Source organism: Anabrus simplex, chromosome 1 (assembly GCF_040414725.1).
Source record: "Anabrus simplex isolate iqAnaSimp1 chromosome 1, ASM4041472v1, whole genome shotgun sequence".
Lineage (NCBI taxonomy): Eukaryota > Metazoa > Arthropoda > Insecta > Orthoptera > Tettigoniidae > Anabrus > Anabrus simplex.
Genome location: NC_090265.1, coordinates 882,844,857 through 882,866,309, shown reverse-complemented (window position 1 = coordinate 882,866,309; position 21,453 = coordinate 882,844,857). Strand labels below are relative to the sequence as shown.

At 37.4% G+C, this 21,453-nt stretch overlaps 1 protein-coding gene across 1 annotated transcript in view; it reads left to right on the top strand.

The window, feature by feature from the left end:
• The window catches only part of LOC136857680 (general transcription factor 3C polypeptide 1), a 340,092-nt gene that overhangs the window by 165,041 nt on the left and 153,598 nt on the right, over positions 1-21,453 (top strand). The window contains exon 20 of the mRNA XM_067136529.2: positions 4,377-4,606. Coding sequence (XP_066992630.2) covers positions 4,377-4,606 — 230 coding nt within the window. The remainder of the gene's footprint in view (positions 1-4,376; positions 4,607-21,453) is intronic.

The following is a 21,453-nucleotide window of genomic DNA, read 5'->3' as shown; positions in this document are numbered from 1 at the left end:
CCTCGCCTGTTGATACAATAGAATAAATTAATGTATTATTTGAATCCAGCTTTTCAAAACAAAAAGTAAATAGTTTAAATTAAATAAATGATTAGGGACTAGTTTCGACTTAGTACTAGGTCATCGTCAGCCTAAAGCAAAATTAAAACACAAATACCGAAAAAATTAAACAATGTAAAGACATGTACGGTCTTGTAAAAGTACATACCATGTGAGATATTGTGCAGCTCTATGTTAAAAAATAACTCTTTTTGCTCTTCCTGGATTCATCGTACACAAGCAAATAATTCCCTAAATTCGTTGATTATGATATTTACAAATAAAATTCGAAACATTCACTCGTGACCCGCACAAACAGGCACTTCTTACTGAAATGATTCTATTGGCTCTGCGGAAAACATGTCATACTACAAAGCGTGCGAATGTTACTGTGCAACCCTCTTCACACCGCCTTCCCGGCTGCGTTCTACTCTAGAATCCTCTCCTAAATTACAAGTTCGTCACACTCCACATCTTAAAACACTTCTCACACATGGTCTCTGTTTACTGGACAGTAACACGACCGGTGGTGGATAATTATTTTCGTGCAGTGTAAACACTTATAGACACACCAGCGAAATCTGATGTAAGTTTTGCAATACAGTAAAATCTCGTTAATTCGAAGTCTTTGTAATACAGAAATCGGACTTCCAATTATGTGATTTCGAATTAACAACCATCTTGTTATTCAGAAATGCCAACCCTCGCCAATTTTCGCGGATTCTACTTTTCCGCATACTGCCTGCTACGTGATATTGTGGCGTTCCTTAAAACTCTGAATACAAAAGAATTACGATTTCACTCTATTTTCTAGTATGAAACACACTATAGACACACCGAAATGAGTGAAAGTGCTGAAAGCTACCCCTGCACGTTCCGGAAGACGTGTTCTATTGTGACGCGGATACATTTTGAATTTAAATTACTCTGTAAAATACTGTACTATTTAAAAAATGTAAAGCCAGTTTAGAATTAAGAGTCTGAATTGCTTTCCGTTTAAATATGATATATGGGGACAGTTATCTTCCATCTACTGTTGCACAAAGCATAACTGTACACATGCCATCGAAAACTAGGTGAGCCAGGAGCGTGTTGGCAACCTTGATGCAAATAAAACCCTCACCCCAATTCCGTGCATCAAAATTTTTAAAAAAATATGCGGGGATTATTCGTGTAAATACGGTATGAGGATAGGAGTTTACTCACTCACTCACTTGCTCACTCACTCACTCTCTCTCTCTTTGCATCTCACAAATCATCCACTCTTCAGTTTTTTGATCTTGTGATGAACCCTACTAGGTTGTTTTCTCAATCAGAGCACTAATTAATTATAAATACATCAGAACAGGTATTTCATTAATGCAGATTGTTAAGGTGATTTTACATGTGGCTCAAAGTCCTCAAGATGTACCAAAAATAAAACATTATTTTTGGTTATAGTGATTTTCATATTTCTTTGAAGAAGATAAAAGAATGGCTGAGGGAGGCAGTTGAAGAGGTAGCAAGTTAGGGAAATAATTAGGATTTTAATACGGGATGGAAATGAAGGTAGGTCTCCCTCACTTCAACGTACAGAGTAAGGTTGGTAGGCAAGAGGGAGGGGAAAGAATGGGTGAAGTTGTGGAAGACATATGGGCAAATGTTTTAACCCCATTCAGATGCAGTTTTACAGAGAATAAACTGGCCATGCATTGCAATTTAATTTACATTGAAAACTATCACTACACTTGTAACGAATTATCTTAACAGTGTACAGAACTACACATGACAATAGTTGAACACAGTATGATAGGGCTTAAAGCAGTCATCAATATGCAATGCTACCTTGCACTCATCACATTCATAGCAGGATTCACCCCTATTCCTTCCCTCAGGATTTTTTTTTGGCAACTGTCATAGCAAACCTTGCACCTTCTGCATAGGCTCTTCTTGTTTGCAGTGGGTTCTATCTTCACAGGAAAATGCTCCCAATGTTTAGCTTGCAATCTTAGCTGTGTGCTTGCAGCACTTGGCCTACCCCTGGTCTGGTAATCAGACAGAACAACCTGTTCCAAAAGTTGCTCTGCAATGTCAGTCCTGCAGCTTGAGAAACTTCTCTCCTTGCTGGGATTCAGCATGTGATAAATAACACTAGCATTCAACATGCCATATGAAATACATAGAAATATATCTTTTTATACCCGTTGGCATACTGTCTCATTAGAGGATATGAAGCAAGGCATTGATCATGTGCATCAACACCACTCATTCCAAAATTGTAATCCACAGCCATATTTGATTTAGGATAAGTTTCCCTCTTTTGTTTGTGGTCTCAACTAAATCTATTTTTTCATGCACTGTTGACAGTAAATGCACATCCCTTTTATCAACCCTTTTTGTGGTCAGAATTCCATTTGCTGAAGTAAAAGTCATTTCTGCTCTTTTTAGTTTTGTTGTTACAAGGTGTGGTGGCATGAATTTTCTGTTTTTATGTACAGTTCCAACAGCATTGGTGTTATGCAGAAGTAGTTCACTGAAAAGCATTGGAGAACTGTACCAATTGTCCATGTAAATGATACGTCCTAACACAAGCAGCTCATTACAGAGTTCAAGCACAACTTTCTCACTACGTGGCGATTTCTGGCCATCACCTTCCCCAGCAACACTCTCGCCTTCCTTTCCAGTATATAGCTTGAAATTCCATCAGTATCCAGTTTCAGAACGACAAACTTTATATAATTTGATGCCAAAACGTGCCTGTTTTAAAGGATTGAATTGAACAAAGGACAACTGCCCTCGAGACTTCATTAGACTTTCATTGATACAGATTTTCACTTCTCGCGCCAAGTGACATGACAAACTGAGCTGCCACTTCTGACTGCAATTATAATCTTCTTCTTCTTCATGTGCCATGTCCTCGCAGAACGTTGGCGATCAGTAGCATGATCTGTTGTTTGTTCATAGCTGTTCTGAACAGAGTAAGCTTTGTCACCCCAAACCACTGGCTCAAGTTGCCGAGCCATGATGTCCTACTTCTCCCCGGACCACGTTTTCCATTAATTTTCCCTTGGAGTATTACTTGCAGAAGGTGGTATTTAGAGTTCCGCATCATATGACCAAAGTATTCTAGTTTCCTTCTCTTGATGGTAGTGAGAATTTCTGGTTCTTTGTTCATACGGTGCAAAACGTCTATATTGGTCATTTTAGCTGTCTAAGGTATCTTAAGCATCCTTCGGTACGTCCACATTTCAAATGCTTGCAATCTCTTGCACATGGTCTCAGTTAGTGTCCATGCCTCAACGCCGTACAACAGAATGCTGAAAACGTAGCACCGGAGTAGTCGTGTCTGTAGTGAAATGGAAAGGTCACGGCTTGTCAAAAGTTTCCTAAGTCTCTGAAAAGAAGTTCTGGCCTGCTCAATTCTTTTACAGTGGTCTAGTAATTGGCATGGTAACTCTTAAATAAAGTGCACATAACTGAGAAGAGAATTAAATTAAAAAACTCGTAACCGTCATACCTAGGTAGAATTGGTTCTGTAGCATCTCCCTTCAGCTCCAGGCAAATGACAGAATGATATACAATGTGTAGACGTTGGGTGCTTTCTTCCCAATTGTAATACCCAGGTGCTTTCTAATACCAGTGCAGACATCACAACCACAGGAGTTATCATTATCACTAAGTACTTATAGTTATTAGTGTGTTCCAGGCTTCTTACATATAGCAACAAGTGAAATATGGAATGAAGAGTGAGAGTTTTCATTCATTCATACATCTTCACTTTAGACTTATGCCTTTCAATATGCAGTCTGAAAGCATCTGTGAATTAACCAAGCAACTCTGTACTTCTGTTATCCTCCTTGGCTAAGTCCATTCTTCTCCTAGGTAACCTATCCTCCTCCATTTGCTTCACATGACCCCACCACCAAAGCTGGTTTGTGTGCACAGCTTCATCCGTCAAGTTTATTGCTAACTTAGCCTTTATCTTCTTTTCAGAGTACATCCCTGCCATTGTTCACACCTCTTTGTACCAAAAATCATTCTTGCTCCTTTCATGTCTGTTACTGTTATGAGTCCACACACTTTTCATTCCTACATAGCGAAGTTTGTAAGAATTTTGTCTGAAGACTGACTTCCTTACAGAATACCGTTGATGAAACTGCAAGCTGACTGCATTAGCTTTGCTGCATCTGAATTTCAATTTCACCTATTTTCAAAATTTAAAATTTGAGTTCTATGTGGGAAAAAATTTCATTCTTCATAACTTATGTACAAATAGGAAATTACTTATTATTTTCAAACATTGACTATTTCTATTATCTTTAGTTTTCAGATTATTTATTTTCTCTGGAATTTTTCAGGTGATGGTAAAGAAGAGCATAAATTTTCTACATAGTGGCAAGTTCTTCAAGACTTCAAAGCATGACAAAAAGGCACTCACCAGTAAAACTGCAAATAAGAAGGTCTCTAAAAAGCCAGTTTCTTCAAGGAGAAATGTTGTTCGCCGTGTACAAGCGAGAAAGTGTGCTACTCGTCATCGCCCATATTATGACGAGATAGATATGCATGCTCTCAAGCTGATGAGCAAGTTGTGAGTACTTCATTAATTTATGTTGCTTTTTATTACAGTTACAAACTGTTATAGAAAGTGCTTCACTGATTATGTTGTGATGTGATCATTATGTTGATTCTGCAAAAAAGATATAATCATAACCATTTACCCGTTTCCAGGTCCTGCTGGGTTTTACTGGTACCTTTCCATGTTTCTCTGTCCAACCAACCAACATAGTCTATCTAGGTCTACCAAGTGAGTTGGCCGTGCTGCAGTTAGGGTCACATAGCTGTGAAATGGTGGGTTCCAATCCTTCTGCCGGCAACCCTGAAGATGATTTTGTGTAGTTTCCCATATTCACACCATGGAAAATGCTGGGGTATACATTTATTAAGGCTATGGCTAGCCAAAAATAAAGTCTAGGTCTACCTCCTGTTCTCCTTCCTTCGTTCTTAGTTTTCATCATCTGCTTCAGTATCCTTCTCTCGTCCATCCTATTAATAAGTCTGAGCCATCTAAGTTTATTTCTCTACATTTTGTCAGAAATCCCTTCCTCTTCAATTTCCTCTCTGACATTTTCATTTCATAACCTGTCATTTCTTGTCTTTTCTATCACACTACTTAAAAATTCATCTCACTAGCGTGGATTTTTCACAACTGTCTTTTTTGAGTGTCCAGGCCTGTATAGGGCAATAATACATCTTATACATCACTTTTTTTCTTTTTACGCTTCCTTCTTCCAGCAAGTTCACCACACTCTGGTAAAATGTCCTTTTGTCGGCCCTGCAGTCTAGGGGCCTATTTCACGAACGAACTTTGCAACTTTTCACTTTGCACTTTGCACTTTTCAGTTCAGATTTTGTTCCACCATCACTTTTCAGATTTGGCTTGCAAAGTGAAAAGTGAAAAGTTAGAAATCTTTTTTCACTTTTCAAGGTTGTTATGTTCCTCCATTGGTACAGAAATGCAAAGTGCAAAGAAATGAAGTGAAACATTTTCATAAATCTTGCAAAGAGATGATTCCCTTTTCATCTGTTAATTAACAAGTATGCACACTAGTTTCACGGCGTAGAATTTTGTTTAGTGATATAAACACGTTACGACATGAGCTTTTGTTAGCATCAAGTGACGACAATAAGAGAACGTACAAAGACAGGATTAATTTTCATAACCTCACTTCGACGGACTTTCGCGAGTGATATCGTATTACGCCAACACAGGCTGACTATATTCTTGAAATGATCGGTCATTTATTGAAACATGCAACAAAAAGAAGTAAATTCCTTTCCGAAAAAGAACAAATTCTTATATGCTTATATACATTGGTTAGTAAATGGTGCCCAGCTGCACGGTGTAGTACCAATGCATGGGACATCAAAATCAATTATTTGCAGAACTGTTACCAAAGTCGTAGATATTATAGTAAATGTAATATTTCCTAACAGTACGTTGGCCTGATAATCCACATAATATAGCGATGGGATTTCTAATGAATGGTGAATTTCCTTCTGTGTGTGGATGTGTTGACGGTACTCTCGTTAACATTGATGTGTGTCATCATTTGAGAGGTTATTTTTAAAGTTGCTGAAAAGGATGTCACATTTTTCTCCTTGACAACTTCCATCACAGCCAGCTTCTTGTAATAACCTTTCTTTCACATGACAAAATACTTTAACGGTACCACAATTATAGAGTCAAGTTCGCCGCGAAAAGTAAAGCATTAAAAATCATAGAGTATTAGGCCTATACAGTTTGCTCATGGAATAAACTCGATCGGATCACTCACTCGCAAAGACTTTTCACTTTGCGAAAAAATTGAAAAGTACAACCTAGATCATGGTGGAACAGAAAGACTTTGCACTTAGCAAGAATTGAAAAGTGAAAAGTGCAAAGTTGAAAAGTTGCAGAGTTCGTTCGTGAAACAGGCCCCTGGATGCCCCGGATTCAGTTTTTATCCCAGTCTGAGGGCTGATTTGAGGTGCATTCAGCCTTTCATGAGAACAGTTGAGGAGCTACCCGACATTGAGATAGTCAAGAATAAAGGCCGAGATAATTTATTGCGCTGACTACATGTCACCCCTTAATCTGCACGTCTTTGATCTGAGCTGCAGTCCCTCAATAGGCCAAGGTCCATCAAGGCTGCAGTGCCATGGGGTTTTGTTCAGTTTGGTTTTTCTGTTATATTCTTTTAATGATCTCCATGTCCAGCCCTGCATTCTGCATCAGTTCACTTTCCAAGTACTTGAAGCTTTTTACAATTTCCTGCAGAAAAGAATATCTTGATAAACATTTGCTTAATTCTCTCTGTTTTAGAATTAGTGGAAAATGAAACTATGGTGAATAGAAAGCAGGTTATTTGTGAACAGTGAGAACCATGCTAGTGGTTATGTTGAGTAGTAAATTTCTTGTCACAGTAGACGTTCAAATATGCCGACTTCAACCTCAGACAAGGCAAATGTTTAACTCGTCTGAGTTTAACAAGGGCCACAGAATCAGAAAGGAATAAACAAATGACAAGTCATATACTGGGTATCCTTGAAAGGGGTTTCTAATATTTATAAAGGAGGCAGCACGCAACAGACAAAGGAAGAAAGGTCCTATAAACATTGGTCGCAAACCCAATATCTTTGGAGTTATGGTCTGCTACCACTAGCATCAGTGATCAATAATTTACGGAGGTTCGTATGAAATAACATCCAGCTCTATCTGTCAGAATGCTTCTTTTAATATTACGGGTATAGTGTGTTTCATTGTGGTTAGATACAGTCCAAATGCCACCTACGATGCACGATATAACATTGGTTATAAACATACTAGCGCATTGTGTTGTCAGATGATACAAACTTCATGGTTTTGATCCTTATTGAATTGCGATCATATTAATAATTAAACTTATGTTGTAATGGTCCACCTTTTCAATGTTTGCAATGTTTACATTACATTTCTAATCTTATACAATAAGAATTGAAGGAAGGATCCACCTTTCAATACTCTGTTATTAAGTTGAACCAAATAGAAATTACAACCTGTTCATTTGGGACTGGTTTCAACATATTTGAAGTGTCATCATCAACCAAATAGCAAAGCAGTGCAAAAATTTCATAAAGATCTAAAAACACATAACACAATGATCACAGACAAAAAATTAACATTATTTTGTGCCGAAGCAATTTCAGTTGATGTTCATAACACAGTTATCACAGTCAAAAGAGTAAAAAAAACACCACTATTTTGTGCCGAAACAAATCCAGTTGAAGTTCATAAGCAGGTCTAGTACAATCTTGTTATGCTGCATTCACATACGAAAATGTATGAGATCAATAACGAGTTAAAGGACTTGTTGTAATATGAAAACTTGAAGGATAACTCATTATGATATTGAACTTGAGATATGCAGTTACGTATAGTTGTTGCTAGGCAGGTCTTGTAGGCATTTGTTTCTCCCACCGAAGAGTAAAAGGTGATGTAATTGAAGTCTTAGGAAAACAGTGTAGGACTTAATTTTGACAATTCAAAGCAGATATATAAATTTTAAAAATAATTTAAATCGTTAAAATGAATAAAACCAAACAAAAATATATAAAAAATAGGAAGACACTTTTAAAAAAATTACAATGTGAGGCTCAACTCGAACAGCTTGCCGTAGTGACTGATAAATGAATGGGAGATGATAAATAAAGAAAAGGGTGGGGAATAATGAACGCTTATTAGAGGGTGGGAGGGAAAGGACAAATGGGGCGGGGGGTATCTAAGGAGGACCATCTCGGTGTTGCAGAAGGGGCAAATAGCATGAGAGGGTATTGTGTAAATTGTGAAAGATTGATTGCTTACTTGTTGACTTGGGGTTATTTAAAATGGAGATGAGAAAATCGAAGGAAAGGGCGTTAGGCTTCTCAGAAATATCATTCAAGTTAAGGTTTGGATTGAAAAACTGGTTGAGGTGTATAAAACAGTTTTCACTGATGTCTAGGAAGTGCCGAGAATTTCAATATCTTCGTCTGTTGTAGTGAAAATATGTTTTGTGTCGTGTATACGTTGCCCCACTGCTGAAAATCTGTTGTATTTTATTGCATTAACGTGTTCAAAGTATCTAATTTTGAAGTTACGACCAGTTTGGACCTATGTAAGAAGAGTTACAGTTGTTGCACTTAAAACGGTATATGCCTGACTTAGAAAAGAGACTTGTTTTATTTAAGGAGTTGGAGTTTAATAATTCAAGGTTTCTATTATTACTTCGAAAAGAAATCATGGTGTTGTGTTTTTTAAAGACATTAGCAATACTGTAGGCATTTATATTGAATGTGAATATGGAGTAAGCAACTGGTTTAGGTTTATCTTTTAAGAGTGTTGTGTTGAGGGTGGTGTAAAATATCTATTTCAATTCAATTCAATATTCTAAAGGCTAATGCCTTGTCGATACAACCACTCTTTTCTTTCATTGGCCCATTTCTGATTTAGGGGAAAGAAGAATAGCAAACACATCAGTACCTTCACATGCTCTACATGAACTACCAACTAGATCCCTAAACACTGTGTATGGTTTAAGATATTTTGATGCTGAAAGTTATCGTAGGATGGGAATTTGATTTATACGAGAGACTTCATTATTTTCTAAATCACCTTTCATTATGCTTTTTGGATAAAAGAGTGATTCCACATAGTTACATCAGTTATTTCATGATTTTGTTTCATGTTATATGTTCTGAACCTAATTTGTAAAATTTTGCAAAAAATTTTGCGATTTCGCACCTTGTGAAAAACAGGTGCCTCTGCTTATGACCAGTCCCATTCTTTCAAATTCTGCTTGCCAAAGGTTTAGTTTAGCGTGTACTTCTGGTTTTGTCTCACCCCATAGCATAGTACCATCAGCAAATAAGACCGCACTTGTTATCAGATCCTTCCTTTCCACTGCTTGTAAAATCTCATCCATTATAATAATGAAGAGAAGTGGTGATAGAAAATTTCCTCGTTGAACTCTGCTCTTGGTTTCAAAACAACTTGATCTGCCTCCTTGAAATTGCATACAGCTCTTTGTTTCTTAGTATAGTTGTTCAACTTGAGCTATAATCTCATCTGTCATTTCTTTATGTTTCAGACATTCTCATATGTGCTTATGTGGTACATGATCTTATGCCTTTTCAATATCCAAACAAACAACCATAACCATTCTGTTCTCATCCCATTATTTTACAAAGAGTATTCTTGTCAAAAAAAATCAGGTCCTGGGTTGACCTGTCCAGTCTAAATCTACTGTTTATTGTTCTTCCTCAAATGGAGGTTCAACAAATTTTCTTATTGTTCTCTCTAGGAGGGACTCGTATATTTTAACCATGAGATAGAAGGATTATACCTCGATAGTTATTACACTTCTTTCGGACACCTTTCTTAAATAGTGGAATGATGACACCTTATTTACTGGGAATTTCATTTCTTTCTTCCAATTTTATTTAGCACTTTTTACAACCATTGTGTTCCTTGTTCTCCAAGTGCTTTGATCATGTCCACATTGAGCTCACGCAGTCCAGCAAACTGGTTGTTTTTCATTTTACATACTTTAACGTGCTCCTCCTAATCTACAAGAATCTACGATTTTGTGTTGTACCTGTTTATCTGCTCCCTTCACCATCATCTCTTCTTCCTGCTACTATGTATATTTTCGCTACCTGCTCGTCTGCCTCGTGCTCCACCATCATCATGCTCCCGCTACATACTAAGCAGCCTGTCTTTTCAGCTGTTTCTGCGCTACATCATCTGTGATGTCATCAAACTTTTTCGATGCTTCCCTCCTGTTTGAGGACGGTCCTCGTGTCCTCCTATAAATGGGCCAGTGAAATCAGTCTGGCTTCGAGTGTGGTTTGGAGTAGAGGGAGCTCCAATTTTTGTGTGTGTTCCTTGTATGGACTTTATTATTTTTCCATCAGTCTGGAAAAATCCATCAAGCATGAGGACTGGGTGAGCTAATGAATTATTTTCTCACTTTCACGCAGGAACTTTAACATTCCTATTTGCCCTTCAGGCTGTATCAAACTTCCTATCTTGCTGCCTTTTGGTGACTTATGTTCATCTTTTAAAAGTGAGTACTTAAACTCTCTGTCTCTTTAAAGTTAACTCTGTCATGTTGGACTGTATATCAAGATGTGGTTAAGAACTTTAAAACTCTGTTTAAATTACCTAAAGCAAAAACTTAGTGCACCGCGTTCATGTGCTTTCCTTTAATTTTATAACCCTTAATTACACACTTGCAGGATTCGATCTCTTTTCTCCCTCTTCCCCCCCTCCCTGTCTTGTTCCTTTCTTTGTGACATTCTCTCTTTTAATTATATGCTTTTTAAACACCCTAGAGGTGTGATCCTATTGTGGTCTTTGATCTCAAATCTTGTATATCAAATTGTTAAACTCTAATTCTTTTGAAATTAGTTATTGTATCTAAACAAAATGCATTTTTTTCTTGGTGCTAAATTGTTAGAATATAATTCTTCGGCATCTAGTTATTGTATTCTAAAGCTTCATTGTGATGCATTCCTTCTTGGTGTCAAATGGATAGAATCTATACCTTTTGAAACTGGTTGTTATTTCAAAAATTTTGATTGTAAATGTTTTCTTTTGTTATCACTCATTATGAAAACAAAATATATTTGTTAGAATATGTTTGTTTGAAATTCATCTGTTCCTCTTCAGTATGTTTGTTTTCCCTTTATTAATCATTTTGTACCTACCACAGATTTCTCTCCTTTTTCCCCAACACTGCTTCTTGCTCTGCTATCGCTACAAAGTTTGTGCTTATGATTTCCAATAAAGAGGTTTAATTTCCTTTTTATATAATGGTGTTTACTTACTTCATCGACTTAGGTACTATGGTCTGGTGGTTCATGCCAAAATGAGATACTAGTTGCTACCGATTAATACCTTAAGTTTGGTGTCAAGCATCATTGACTAGTCACGTTGCTTCACGTGCCAATACTGTACTGTTCAGGTACATGTACTACAAACATCATTATAAAGTTGCAAAACGCAACAAATGGTAGCAGAATACATTGCAATTTCTTTCTATTCAGTGATAGCAAACCTTTTACGTGTTGTACCCACTTCTAATCTGTATCCACTTCTTTTTATCTAAACATTTTTTTGTTGGATTGACATACTCTTCTTCTCAACATTATGGCTTGTTTTTCTGATAATTTCCCACTATTTGATAGTACTAATCTATCTCCACCTCCGTTATATCAAAATATTTCTTTGCCGAATCCTCCAAGTGCTGACTAATTTCACTTTCTGATGGTACTACTTCATCAACTCATACTCCCACCAGAGTAACCCCTCCCAATCCATTAATAGATTCTGATAGGAAACCCTCTTCTTCATTTATACAATATCCTATGCCTCCCCAACCACGTTTGTTTACTTCCTCTTCAGTACCACAAAGCAATTCTGTAGATACTTCACTTAGTATTCAAATTATCAAACAGTCTTTGGTTCAGGTCCCTCAGTTACAACATACTGACCCTCATAGCTTAACTGTATGGTTGTTTTTAAATATTAAACTAGCTTCCTTTCCTCAGCTGATTGGGCTGATTTCCTCCAAAACTACGGGCTATCTAACCAATTTTTAGCTTGAGACTATGTTAAATTTTTCTAATTGGTTTCAACTTTGTACTGCTATCCATAACTATTTTCTACCTTATGAGGTACGTAATAAACTTAGTTTCAAATTTATCCGTCGTCATCAACTCCCGAGTGAACCAACTCATGACTACTGTATTTAGATTCGATCACTGCTTACAGTGAAGTTTTAAATGTTGCTTATACTACTCATGAATTGATTTCTATCGTCCAATTTTATGCCACCCCCTCGTTCCGTCAACTATTTAATGCTTTAAATCCTCCTACCTCCTTATCCCAGTTGTATAATTTAGCCCAGTCCCACGCTATCAATTCTCTTGGGGATGCTTCATATTATTCTTCCATTCCTCCACCAGTTATAACTCCTATTCAACCTGCGATTCATCCTGTCTCATCACCTACCACATTGTCTCAGTCCATCTCTTGTTCTTCCATCATATGTTTTTGATGTAAAGGTAGGGGACATATGTCGAAGAATTGTGCCACTCTCCATCAGGGAAACACATTTTTACCTTCGCCAATAGGCGACATGAAGGGGAAAATCTGCCTTCCACAACTCAACTTTCCACTAATAGTGATAATATCTTTGGTTCTTTGCATAATCATTCTGTTCTCCAATCACCTTCTCAATTACCTTTTCAGGCTTCAATTACGGACTCTCCTTCTTTCGTTCCTCGTACTTCACATCTTATTGTTACTATTAATAACATCCCGTCAATTACTCTCTTGGACTCCGGAGCTGCTGTTTCACTCATTAGTTTCTCTTTCTTTAAATCACTTCAAGATATTTTTCCTCATTTTCAGTTTTCTTTCTCCATTGCCCATTGTGTTTTCGCCTCTAATCATTCTATTGATATTATTGGTAAAATCTCTCTTAATGTGAAGATTCAGCATTTTTCTTGGCCATTTACGTTCCTTATTATACCAGATTTATCTTCCCCCATAATTTTGGTCTATGACGTTTTTTTCACACCGGGCTTATTCTTGATTCTTTCAATTCTCTTGTTTATTTTCATTTTTCTTCAAAATCTGTCCCATTAATTAATTATGCTGATTATCCCTCAAAAACTTTGTCAACATGTTTTAATAACTCTTTTTCTATTAGCTCTATTCAGTTAGATCAAATTCAGTGTTTGGTAAATGGATTTTCTGATGTTATCACTCCTGTTCTTGGCACTGTGAAAAACTTTCAAACTCACATTGATTTAAGTGATACAACCCCTGTTCGTTCTTCTTCTTATTTTTTAAGCCTTCCTCGTATGAAAATTTTGAATCAATTGATAAAATGCTTGTAGACAAAACTATTGTTCTTTCTTCTTCAAACTGTGCCTCACCTGCTTTTATTGTCGACAGTGACAGTTTGGACAAATAGTCGGCCTTAGATTTACTCATGCCTTCTATTTAATTTGTAGGACTCTTAATACAGGACCCAAGGGTTTGGTTGATTGGCTCTGAAAAGAGCTTCTGTGGGCTGTCATTTGTTTGTGTACCATTGGTCAGGAGATCTCGAGAGACATTCTGACCACCAAGTTTGAAGTGTTATATTGTTTGTTATATTTTTTGAATGTTTGTGTGTAGAGTTATTTACTGGTCATAAGCTAAACAAATAATATTAATTGTCAACAAAATGGATGGATCTTCTTGATTTATTGTTGATTATCGTAAACTCAACTTTCGCATACTTTATGATGCTTATCCCGTGCCTAAAATACAGTCCACCTTTCAGCATTTTTCAAACTCTAAGGCCCGGTTTTAACAACACATGTTAGTACTTAACAAGGTGTTAAATCATTTTAACATACGATTTAAGAAAATTTGCATTTCATCAACAAATGTTAACATTAACAAATGTTAAACTGCGTATTAAAGTTAACATCAGCCATTTCCAATGTTAAATGGTTAACATTAGCATTTAGCAACCTGTTCCAAAATGGCTGCTGTGAATCTCGCTTTCGAGGTGGAATTGCTCTATTTAGATCTTTTACAAAACAATCCTGATCGAAGAAGAGTTCAGCGACGTAATGACTTTGAAAATTTGACGGATCTGAAATTTCTTCATAGATACAGGTTATCGAAAACAGTCGTTGCTAAGGTTGTTGACAAAATTCAAGTGAGGTTAGAATATCCTACGAAGAGAAACTTACCTCTTTCTCCAATGTTGCAGGTACTGATAATATTACGAGTTTTTGCTACTGGTTATTTTCACATAATGGCCGGAGACAATGCTGGAATTTCTAAAGCCACTGTTAATAGAGTTGTTTGTCGAGTGTCTGCAGCAATAGCATCCATGAGAAGGAGGTATATAACATTCCCTTCAGTACAAGAGCGTCAGCAAATTATCCGCGACTCCTATGAAATAAGCCGTTTTCCTGGTGTTTGTTCTATGTGCAATAGATTGCACACATGTAAGAATCCAATCACCTGGAGGCAATTGGGCCGAAATATATCGTAATCGAAAGGGATATTTCTCTGTTAATGTTAATGTTCAGGTGATTAGTGAGCCTAACCTCCAGATCAGGGATATACTTGCTAGGTGGTCTGGTTCTGCACACGACAATACAATATTTAATAACTCCCATATTGGAGCACAGTTTGAAGAGGGACAATTAACGAAGTGATTTTGTTAGGTGACAGCAGATACCCGCTAAAAAAAGTATCTGTTTACCCCCATTGAAACCCTCGCGGACTTTTCCCGCGCCTCGTCCTTTTCTTTTATCGTCAAGCCATCTGTGCGCTTGCACTCAATAACTTATATATATTTACTAACTAATTCAATTAACAACTCTTTTTCGAAGGAGGAAAAATTAGAACTACTATTCTGTTTCACTTCACGCGCCATATTTTACAGCTGTGCTCAAACAAAAGCGCATCAGAGCACGCTGTAAAACAGCATGTTCGTACCACTGCCTCCTTGATTCGCACCAGTTCGCAATATTGGGAGAGTTAACAGTCGATTAGTTAACATTTCACAAGAAAAGTTTGATGAAACGCAAGAAACCTAACAAGATGTTAAATTTCTAACTCCGTATTAACTAACTACTTGTTAGTATATATTTAACATGTGTTGATGAAACCGGGCCTAAGTATTTTACTATTTTTGATCTTAATTCTGCGTATAATCAAATCCCTCTGGATGAAATTAGCTCTCGTTATACTGCTTTCATCACCCCTAATGGTCTATATCAGTTTAAAAAGTCCCCTTTGGCCTAAATTTCAGTTCTCAAATAATGCAACATTTTGTTGATTCTCTTTTTTCTGATATCAAATATAAATATTTGTTTCCTTTCATTGATGGTATTCGTATCTATTTCCCCAATTTTGAGTCTCATCTCCAGCATGTTTGTGAGGTTTTGACGTGTTTATGGTCTGTTGGTCTTACTGTTAATCCCTCTAACATTTTGATTGCCCAAACTTCCATTAAGTTTTTAGGTCATATTCTAATTTCACATGGTGTTGCTGTTGATTCCGACAGGGTTTCTGCTATTCACAAGGCTCCCCTCAAATTTTTTTTAAAAACATGGTATGATTGGTTTTTAAGGCAAATTTATTCCTCATTTTACTCAAATTTCTGAACCCCTTAATTTGTTAAAATTCAAAAGCATAAAATTTCATTGGCATGAATCTCAACAAACTGTCTTCCGTACTTTAAAAACTAAATTATCTCAAGCGCCCCTTTTGCAGCTTCCTGATTTTGATCTTACTTTTGAATTTTCCATGGATGCTTTTGATGTGGCTATTGGTGGTGTTTTACAACAAACCAATAATGGCCAAACTCTTCCTTTTTTCTTTTTGCTAGTTGCTTTTACGTTGCACGGACATAGATAGGTCTTACAGCGACGATGGGACAGAAAAGGGCTAGGAGTGGGAAGGAAGCGGCCGTGGCCTTAATTAAGGTACAGCCCCAGCATTTGCCTGGTGTGAAAATGGGAAACCATGGAAAACCATTTTCAGGGCTGCCGACAGTGGGGTTCGAACCTACTATCTCCTGAATACTGGATACTGGCCGCACTTAAGCGACTGCAGCTATCAAGCTCGGTCAAACTCTTCCTGTAGCCTACTTTAGTCACATATTATCCCCCGTTGAGCGTATAAATTGTGTGTATGAATGTGAAGCTCTTGCCTTGCTTTTGTCCATTGAACACTTTGCTGATTATCTGGACCATAGGGAATTTGTAGAAAGCACCGATAATCAGCCTCTTTCTTGAATATTAAACAATGCTCCAAAAATTGGTGGAACTGGTCGCTGGCTACTTCGACAATCTTGTTTCAAATTTTCTCTCAAATTTTTATCTGGTTTCCAAAATTCTGTTGCTGATGCCGTATCTCGCCTATTTGATGATTATCATGAAAATTCTTCCGAGATAAATCAACTCCCTGTCAACAATATTAATACTATCTCTTCCATTATCCTTTCATACTTATCATCATCATCATCATCATCATCATCATCATCATCAAAATCTCGATCCCTATTGTCAATAACTAAAGAATGATATTCTTTCACCAAATTATTCTGGCCCTTTTCATCTTTTTAATCAACTAGTTTTCAAACCCACTCCTAAGTCCATTCCTCGACTCATTCTCCCTTCTGCTTTGCGAGCTATGGTTCTCCAATATTTTCATGTTTCCCCCACTGGGGGACATTTTGGTATGGCCAAATCATATTCTCCTCTTGCTTCACAACTATTCTGCAATAATGTGCATAATGACATTCATTCTTGGGTTCAATCCTGTGACTTGTGTCAAAAACATAAGCCCCCAAATGCACAACCCTTTGGTTCTTATGCTGCTTCTTCTTCTACCTACCCTGCTGAAAATTTTTATATTGATATTGTGGGACCTCTTGTCAGATCCTCTAAATCTAATTATATTTTTACTTTATTATATGTTTTTCTAAATTTCTTATTGTTCACCCATTGCAAAAAAAAAAAATCTTCCCAGATCATTATAAATTTCTTAATTAATCAGATTTTTCCTCTTACTGGTCTTCTTCCTAAATTTCTTTTTTTAGTTTAGCCGGGCTGAGTGGCTCAGACAGTTAAGTCGCTGGCCTTCTAACCCCAACTTGGCAGGTTCGATCCTGGCTCAGTCCGGTGGTATTTGAAGGTGCTCAAATACGACAGCCCCACGTCGGTAGATTTACGGGCACGTAAAAGAACTCCTGCAGGACTAAATTCCAGCACCTCGGCGTCTCCGAAGACCTTAAAAAAAAGTAGTTAGTGGGACGTAAAACAAATAACATTATTATTATTATTAAATTTTTAGTTTTGTGTAATGCAACTATATTTACCTCTATAACATTCTACAATCTATGTTTTCACATAGGCTTAAGAAAATTGTACTTCTCCATATCATCCTCAGGCCAATATTGTCGAGCGCTACCACCGAAATTTGAAGTCTTTTCTTTCTATCTTTCACTCTCATGATCAAAAATCATGGGATTCTGAACTCCCTCATTTTGCTTTGGCATTGAACGCTACTGTTAATAGTTCTACCTCCTTTTCCCCTGCTAAATTATTTTTGGGTAGGGATTTTCATACATCCCTATCTTTAAATTGTGATTTACCTACACTTTTGGATACCCCTTCTCATTTACTTACTAATTCTCAACTCCAATTGACTCTCCAAAAGTTTCATCAGGCATGGGATGTTCATAAACGGACTTGTAACGCTCGTCTTCGTCCAGCTAGGTTTAAATTATTTGATCTTGTCCTTTTAAAAAACCATCCCATAAGTTCTGCTCAGCATCAGTTCTCTGCTAAGCTTTGCCCTCGTTGGTTGTGCCCTTACTGTATTCTTTCTTTTCATTCCTCTGTTACGGCTTTGCTTCTACTTGTTTCTAATCCACTTGATGTTAAACAGGCTCACTTTTCACAACTAAAGAAATTTTCATCATAACCTCTTTTGTTATATTATGCCCCTTCCTTGCTTTTTCTGGTGCGGGGTAGGCAACGAGGGGGGGGAGTAGGGGAGTGGAGATCGAGGTTCTTATTTTGTATGCACTCTATAAATTTATGTTTCTTACCCACATCTTCTCGCCTGCCTCGTGCTCTGCCATCATCATGCTCCCGCTACATACTGAGCAGCCTGTCTTTTCAGCTGTTTCTGCGCTACATCATCTGTGATGTCATCAAACTTCCCTCCTGTTTGAGGACGGTCCTCGCGTCCTCCTATAAATGGGCCTGTGAAATCAGTCTGGCTTCGACTGTGGTTTGGAGTAGAGGGAGCTCCAATTTTTGTGCGTGTTCCTTGTACGGACTTTATTATTTTTCCATCAGTCTGGAAAAATCCATCAAGCATGAGGACTGGGTGAGCTAATGAATTATTTTCTCACTTTCACGCAGGAACTTTAACATTCCTATTTGCCCGTCAGGCTGTATCAAACTTCCTATCTTGCTGCCTTTTGGTGACTTATGTTCATCTTTTAAAAGTGAGTACTTAAACTCTCTGTCTCTTTAAAGTTAACTCTGTCATGTTGGACTGTATATCAAGATGTGGTTAAGAACTTTAAAACTCTGTTTAAATTACCTAAAGCAAAAACTTAGTGCACCGCGTTCATGTGCTTTCCTTTAATTTTATAACCCTTAATTACACACTTGCAGGATTCGATCTCTTTTCTCCCTCTTCCCCCCTCCCTGTCTTGTTCCTTTCTTTGTGACATTCTCTCTTTTAATTATATGCTTTTTAAACACCCTAGAGGTGTGATCCTATTGTGGTCTTTGATCTCAAATCTTGTATATCAAATTGTTAAACTCCAATTCTTTTGAAATTAGTTATTGTATCTAAACAAAATGCATTTTTTTTCTTGGTGCTAAATTGTTAGAATATAATTCTTCAGCATCTAGTTATTGTATTCTAAAGCTTCATTGTGATGCATTCCTTCTTGGTGTCAAATGGATAGAATTTATACCTTTTGAAACTGGTTGTTATTTCAAAAATTTTGATTGTAAATGTTTTCTTTTGTTATCACTCATTATGAAAACAAAATATATTTGTTAGAATATGTTTATTGAAATTCATCTGTTCCTCTTCAATATGTTGGTTTTCCCTTTATTAATCATTTTGTACCTACCATGGATTTCTCTCCTTTTTCCCCAACACTGCTTCCTTGCTCTGCTATCGCTACAAAGTTTGTGCTTGTAATTTCCAATAAGGAGGTTGAATTTCCTTTTTATATAATGGAGTTTATTTATTTCATCGACTTACGTGCTATGGTCTGGTGGTTCATGCCAAAATGAGATACTAGTTTCTACCAATTAATACCTTAAGTTTGGTGTCAAGCGTCATTGACTAGTCACGTTGCTTCACGTGCCAATACTGTACTGTTCAGGTACATGTACTACAAACATCATTATAAAGTTACCAAAATGCAACAGTACTTCTGTCTTCACTTCCTGCCAGGTCAAAAACTTCCTGTATTAATTTTGATAGGATTTGGAGGGTCGTCTTGTGGGTCGTCATTTGTGTTACAGTTCAGTAAGGGATTGAAACTCATTTCAGTTAATTTTACATATAAAAATGGAAGTCACTTTGGAGTGATCTTTAAAGGTATAAAAATGAAAATAGACTTAATTAATGATGCACTTTGAGGCCTCTGTATCAGAGTAGCTGATGACCTCGGCATCCCTAGAAAAATAAAAAATTCCTAAGTCCCTGTGGGGGCCAGGCTGGGGGATTTATAAATTTGGGGCTCAGAATAGGAATGTAAGTGTAAGCATTTCTTTCACCCAGTGGGTATACTTTTATAAAGGGATGACCTACAGTTTTCATGGCCTTGAAAGTTTCCTGAAAGTACTAATTTAACCCCCTCCCACCAATCCAGATGGCGGCAATGATTGCTGTTAGCCTGATACCGACGGAAAAATTCCAAAATGTTCAAATGTTTGACATTTTCCCCCCCAAAAAATATTGAAATATGGAGGCAATTTTAATGACTGTGCTGACCTTTGTTTCAAGGTATTTGGTATTTAGAGGCTAAAGAGTAAGTCGTGTTACAAAACAGGTAACACAATCGCACCCAGTCTGGAGAGATCTATCTACAACTTTGGTTTTATGACTTTTAGTCGTATCTCTATCCCTTATATATTAGATAGAGCTGCATTGGATTTTAGCTAAATTTTGAATATTTTTACACATATATTTTATAGTTTGACACACTTGTAGGAAATATAGAATCAGCAAATTCAGCATGCACATTGGCACGACCAGTGGCCATATGCTAGCCAAATTTTATGATCCCAGTTGCGACATACGTGTCTGAAAAATAAAGCAGTGTTTGAAAACTGTATCCAAATTTCACCTTTTCAAAGTATCTAACTCAATCTCTCTCAAAATATAGGAGATACAAGGAAATGTCATAGGAACAACCATGTAGAACACTAAAACAGGCAATCTGATGGCGCAATCCGTTTGTCGATATGACTTGCCGTTTGGGAGCAGTAAATCTTGAAATAAAGATTTTGAAATTTGGGGCTGAGCATAAGAATGCAAGTGTAAGCATTTCTTTCACCCATTGGGATAAGTTTTTCGAAGTGATGAAGGCTGAGATTGTCCAATTGGCACATTTCTAGAATATCTGCTAGTTTGGAGGTTTTCGCGGTGAGCATGCCAATGCTCAACTTCGGCAACATGTTCCCTGCTTTCTGCCCAGAGCAGTTGCCCTAGCTTTTACCTCACTTTTGCGGGGATGCAATCCGTCAGTTATCTTTCTACAAATATGTCGTACTCTCATGGTCGGCATGGTTTGACAAAATGTTTTACAGCCCGTTGTCGCCTGTCTAGCTGAGACCTGAGACCTGGAGGCTGCCGTCGACTCTACCGTCGAGTTCATCCACCACCTGTCCTACTGCTGATATTGGCAGTCAGTAGAGTACCATGGACCTATACTTTGATCCTTTCAAAGAAGCTTCATGAGACATGGTGAGATGGCTTCCAGTGGAATTTCCTCCACTGATGGGGTCATCACCCCACCTGAAGGAGCTCATCCACCTGATGTTCTTGGCATCCTTGTGAAGTCAGGTTATTTACCGCAACCCAACACTCAGGGCTGAGTCGCTCGCTGTATGGTCTTCTCGATTACCATAGTGGAACGTTCCGGCTAGACAGTGTTCCAATGGCTTTTCATTTGTTACAGATGCACCAACAAAAACAAGTTAAAGAACGCTATTTCATCAAATGATCAAGAAACCTCAGGGTGCAAAGTGCTTTCTCCATCAAACTTCTTAGAGCAGTCTTCACAAGTTAAACCATTGTATGCATTATTGCTG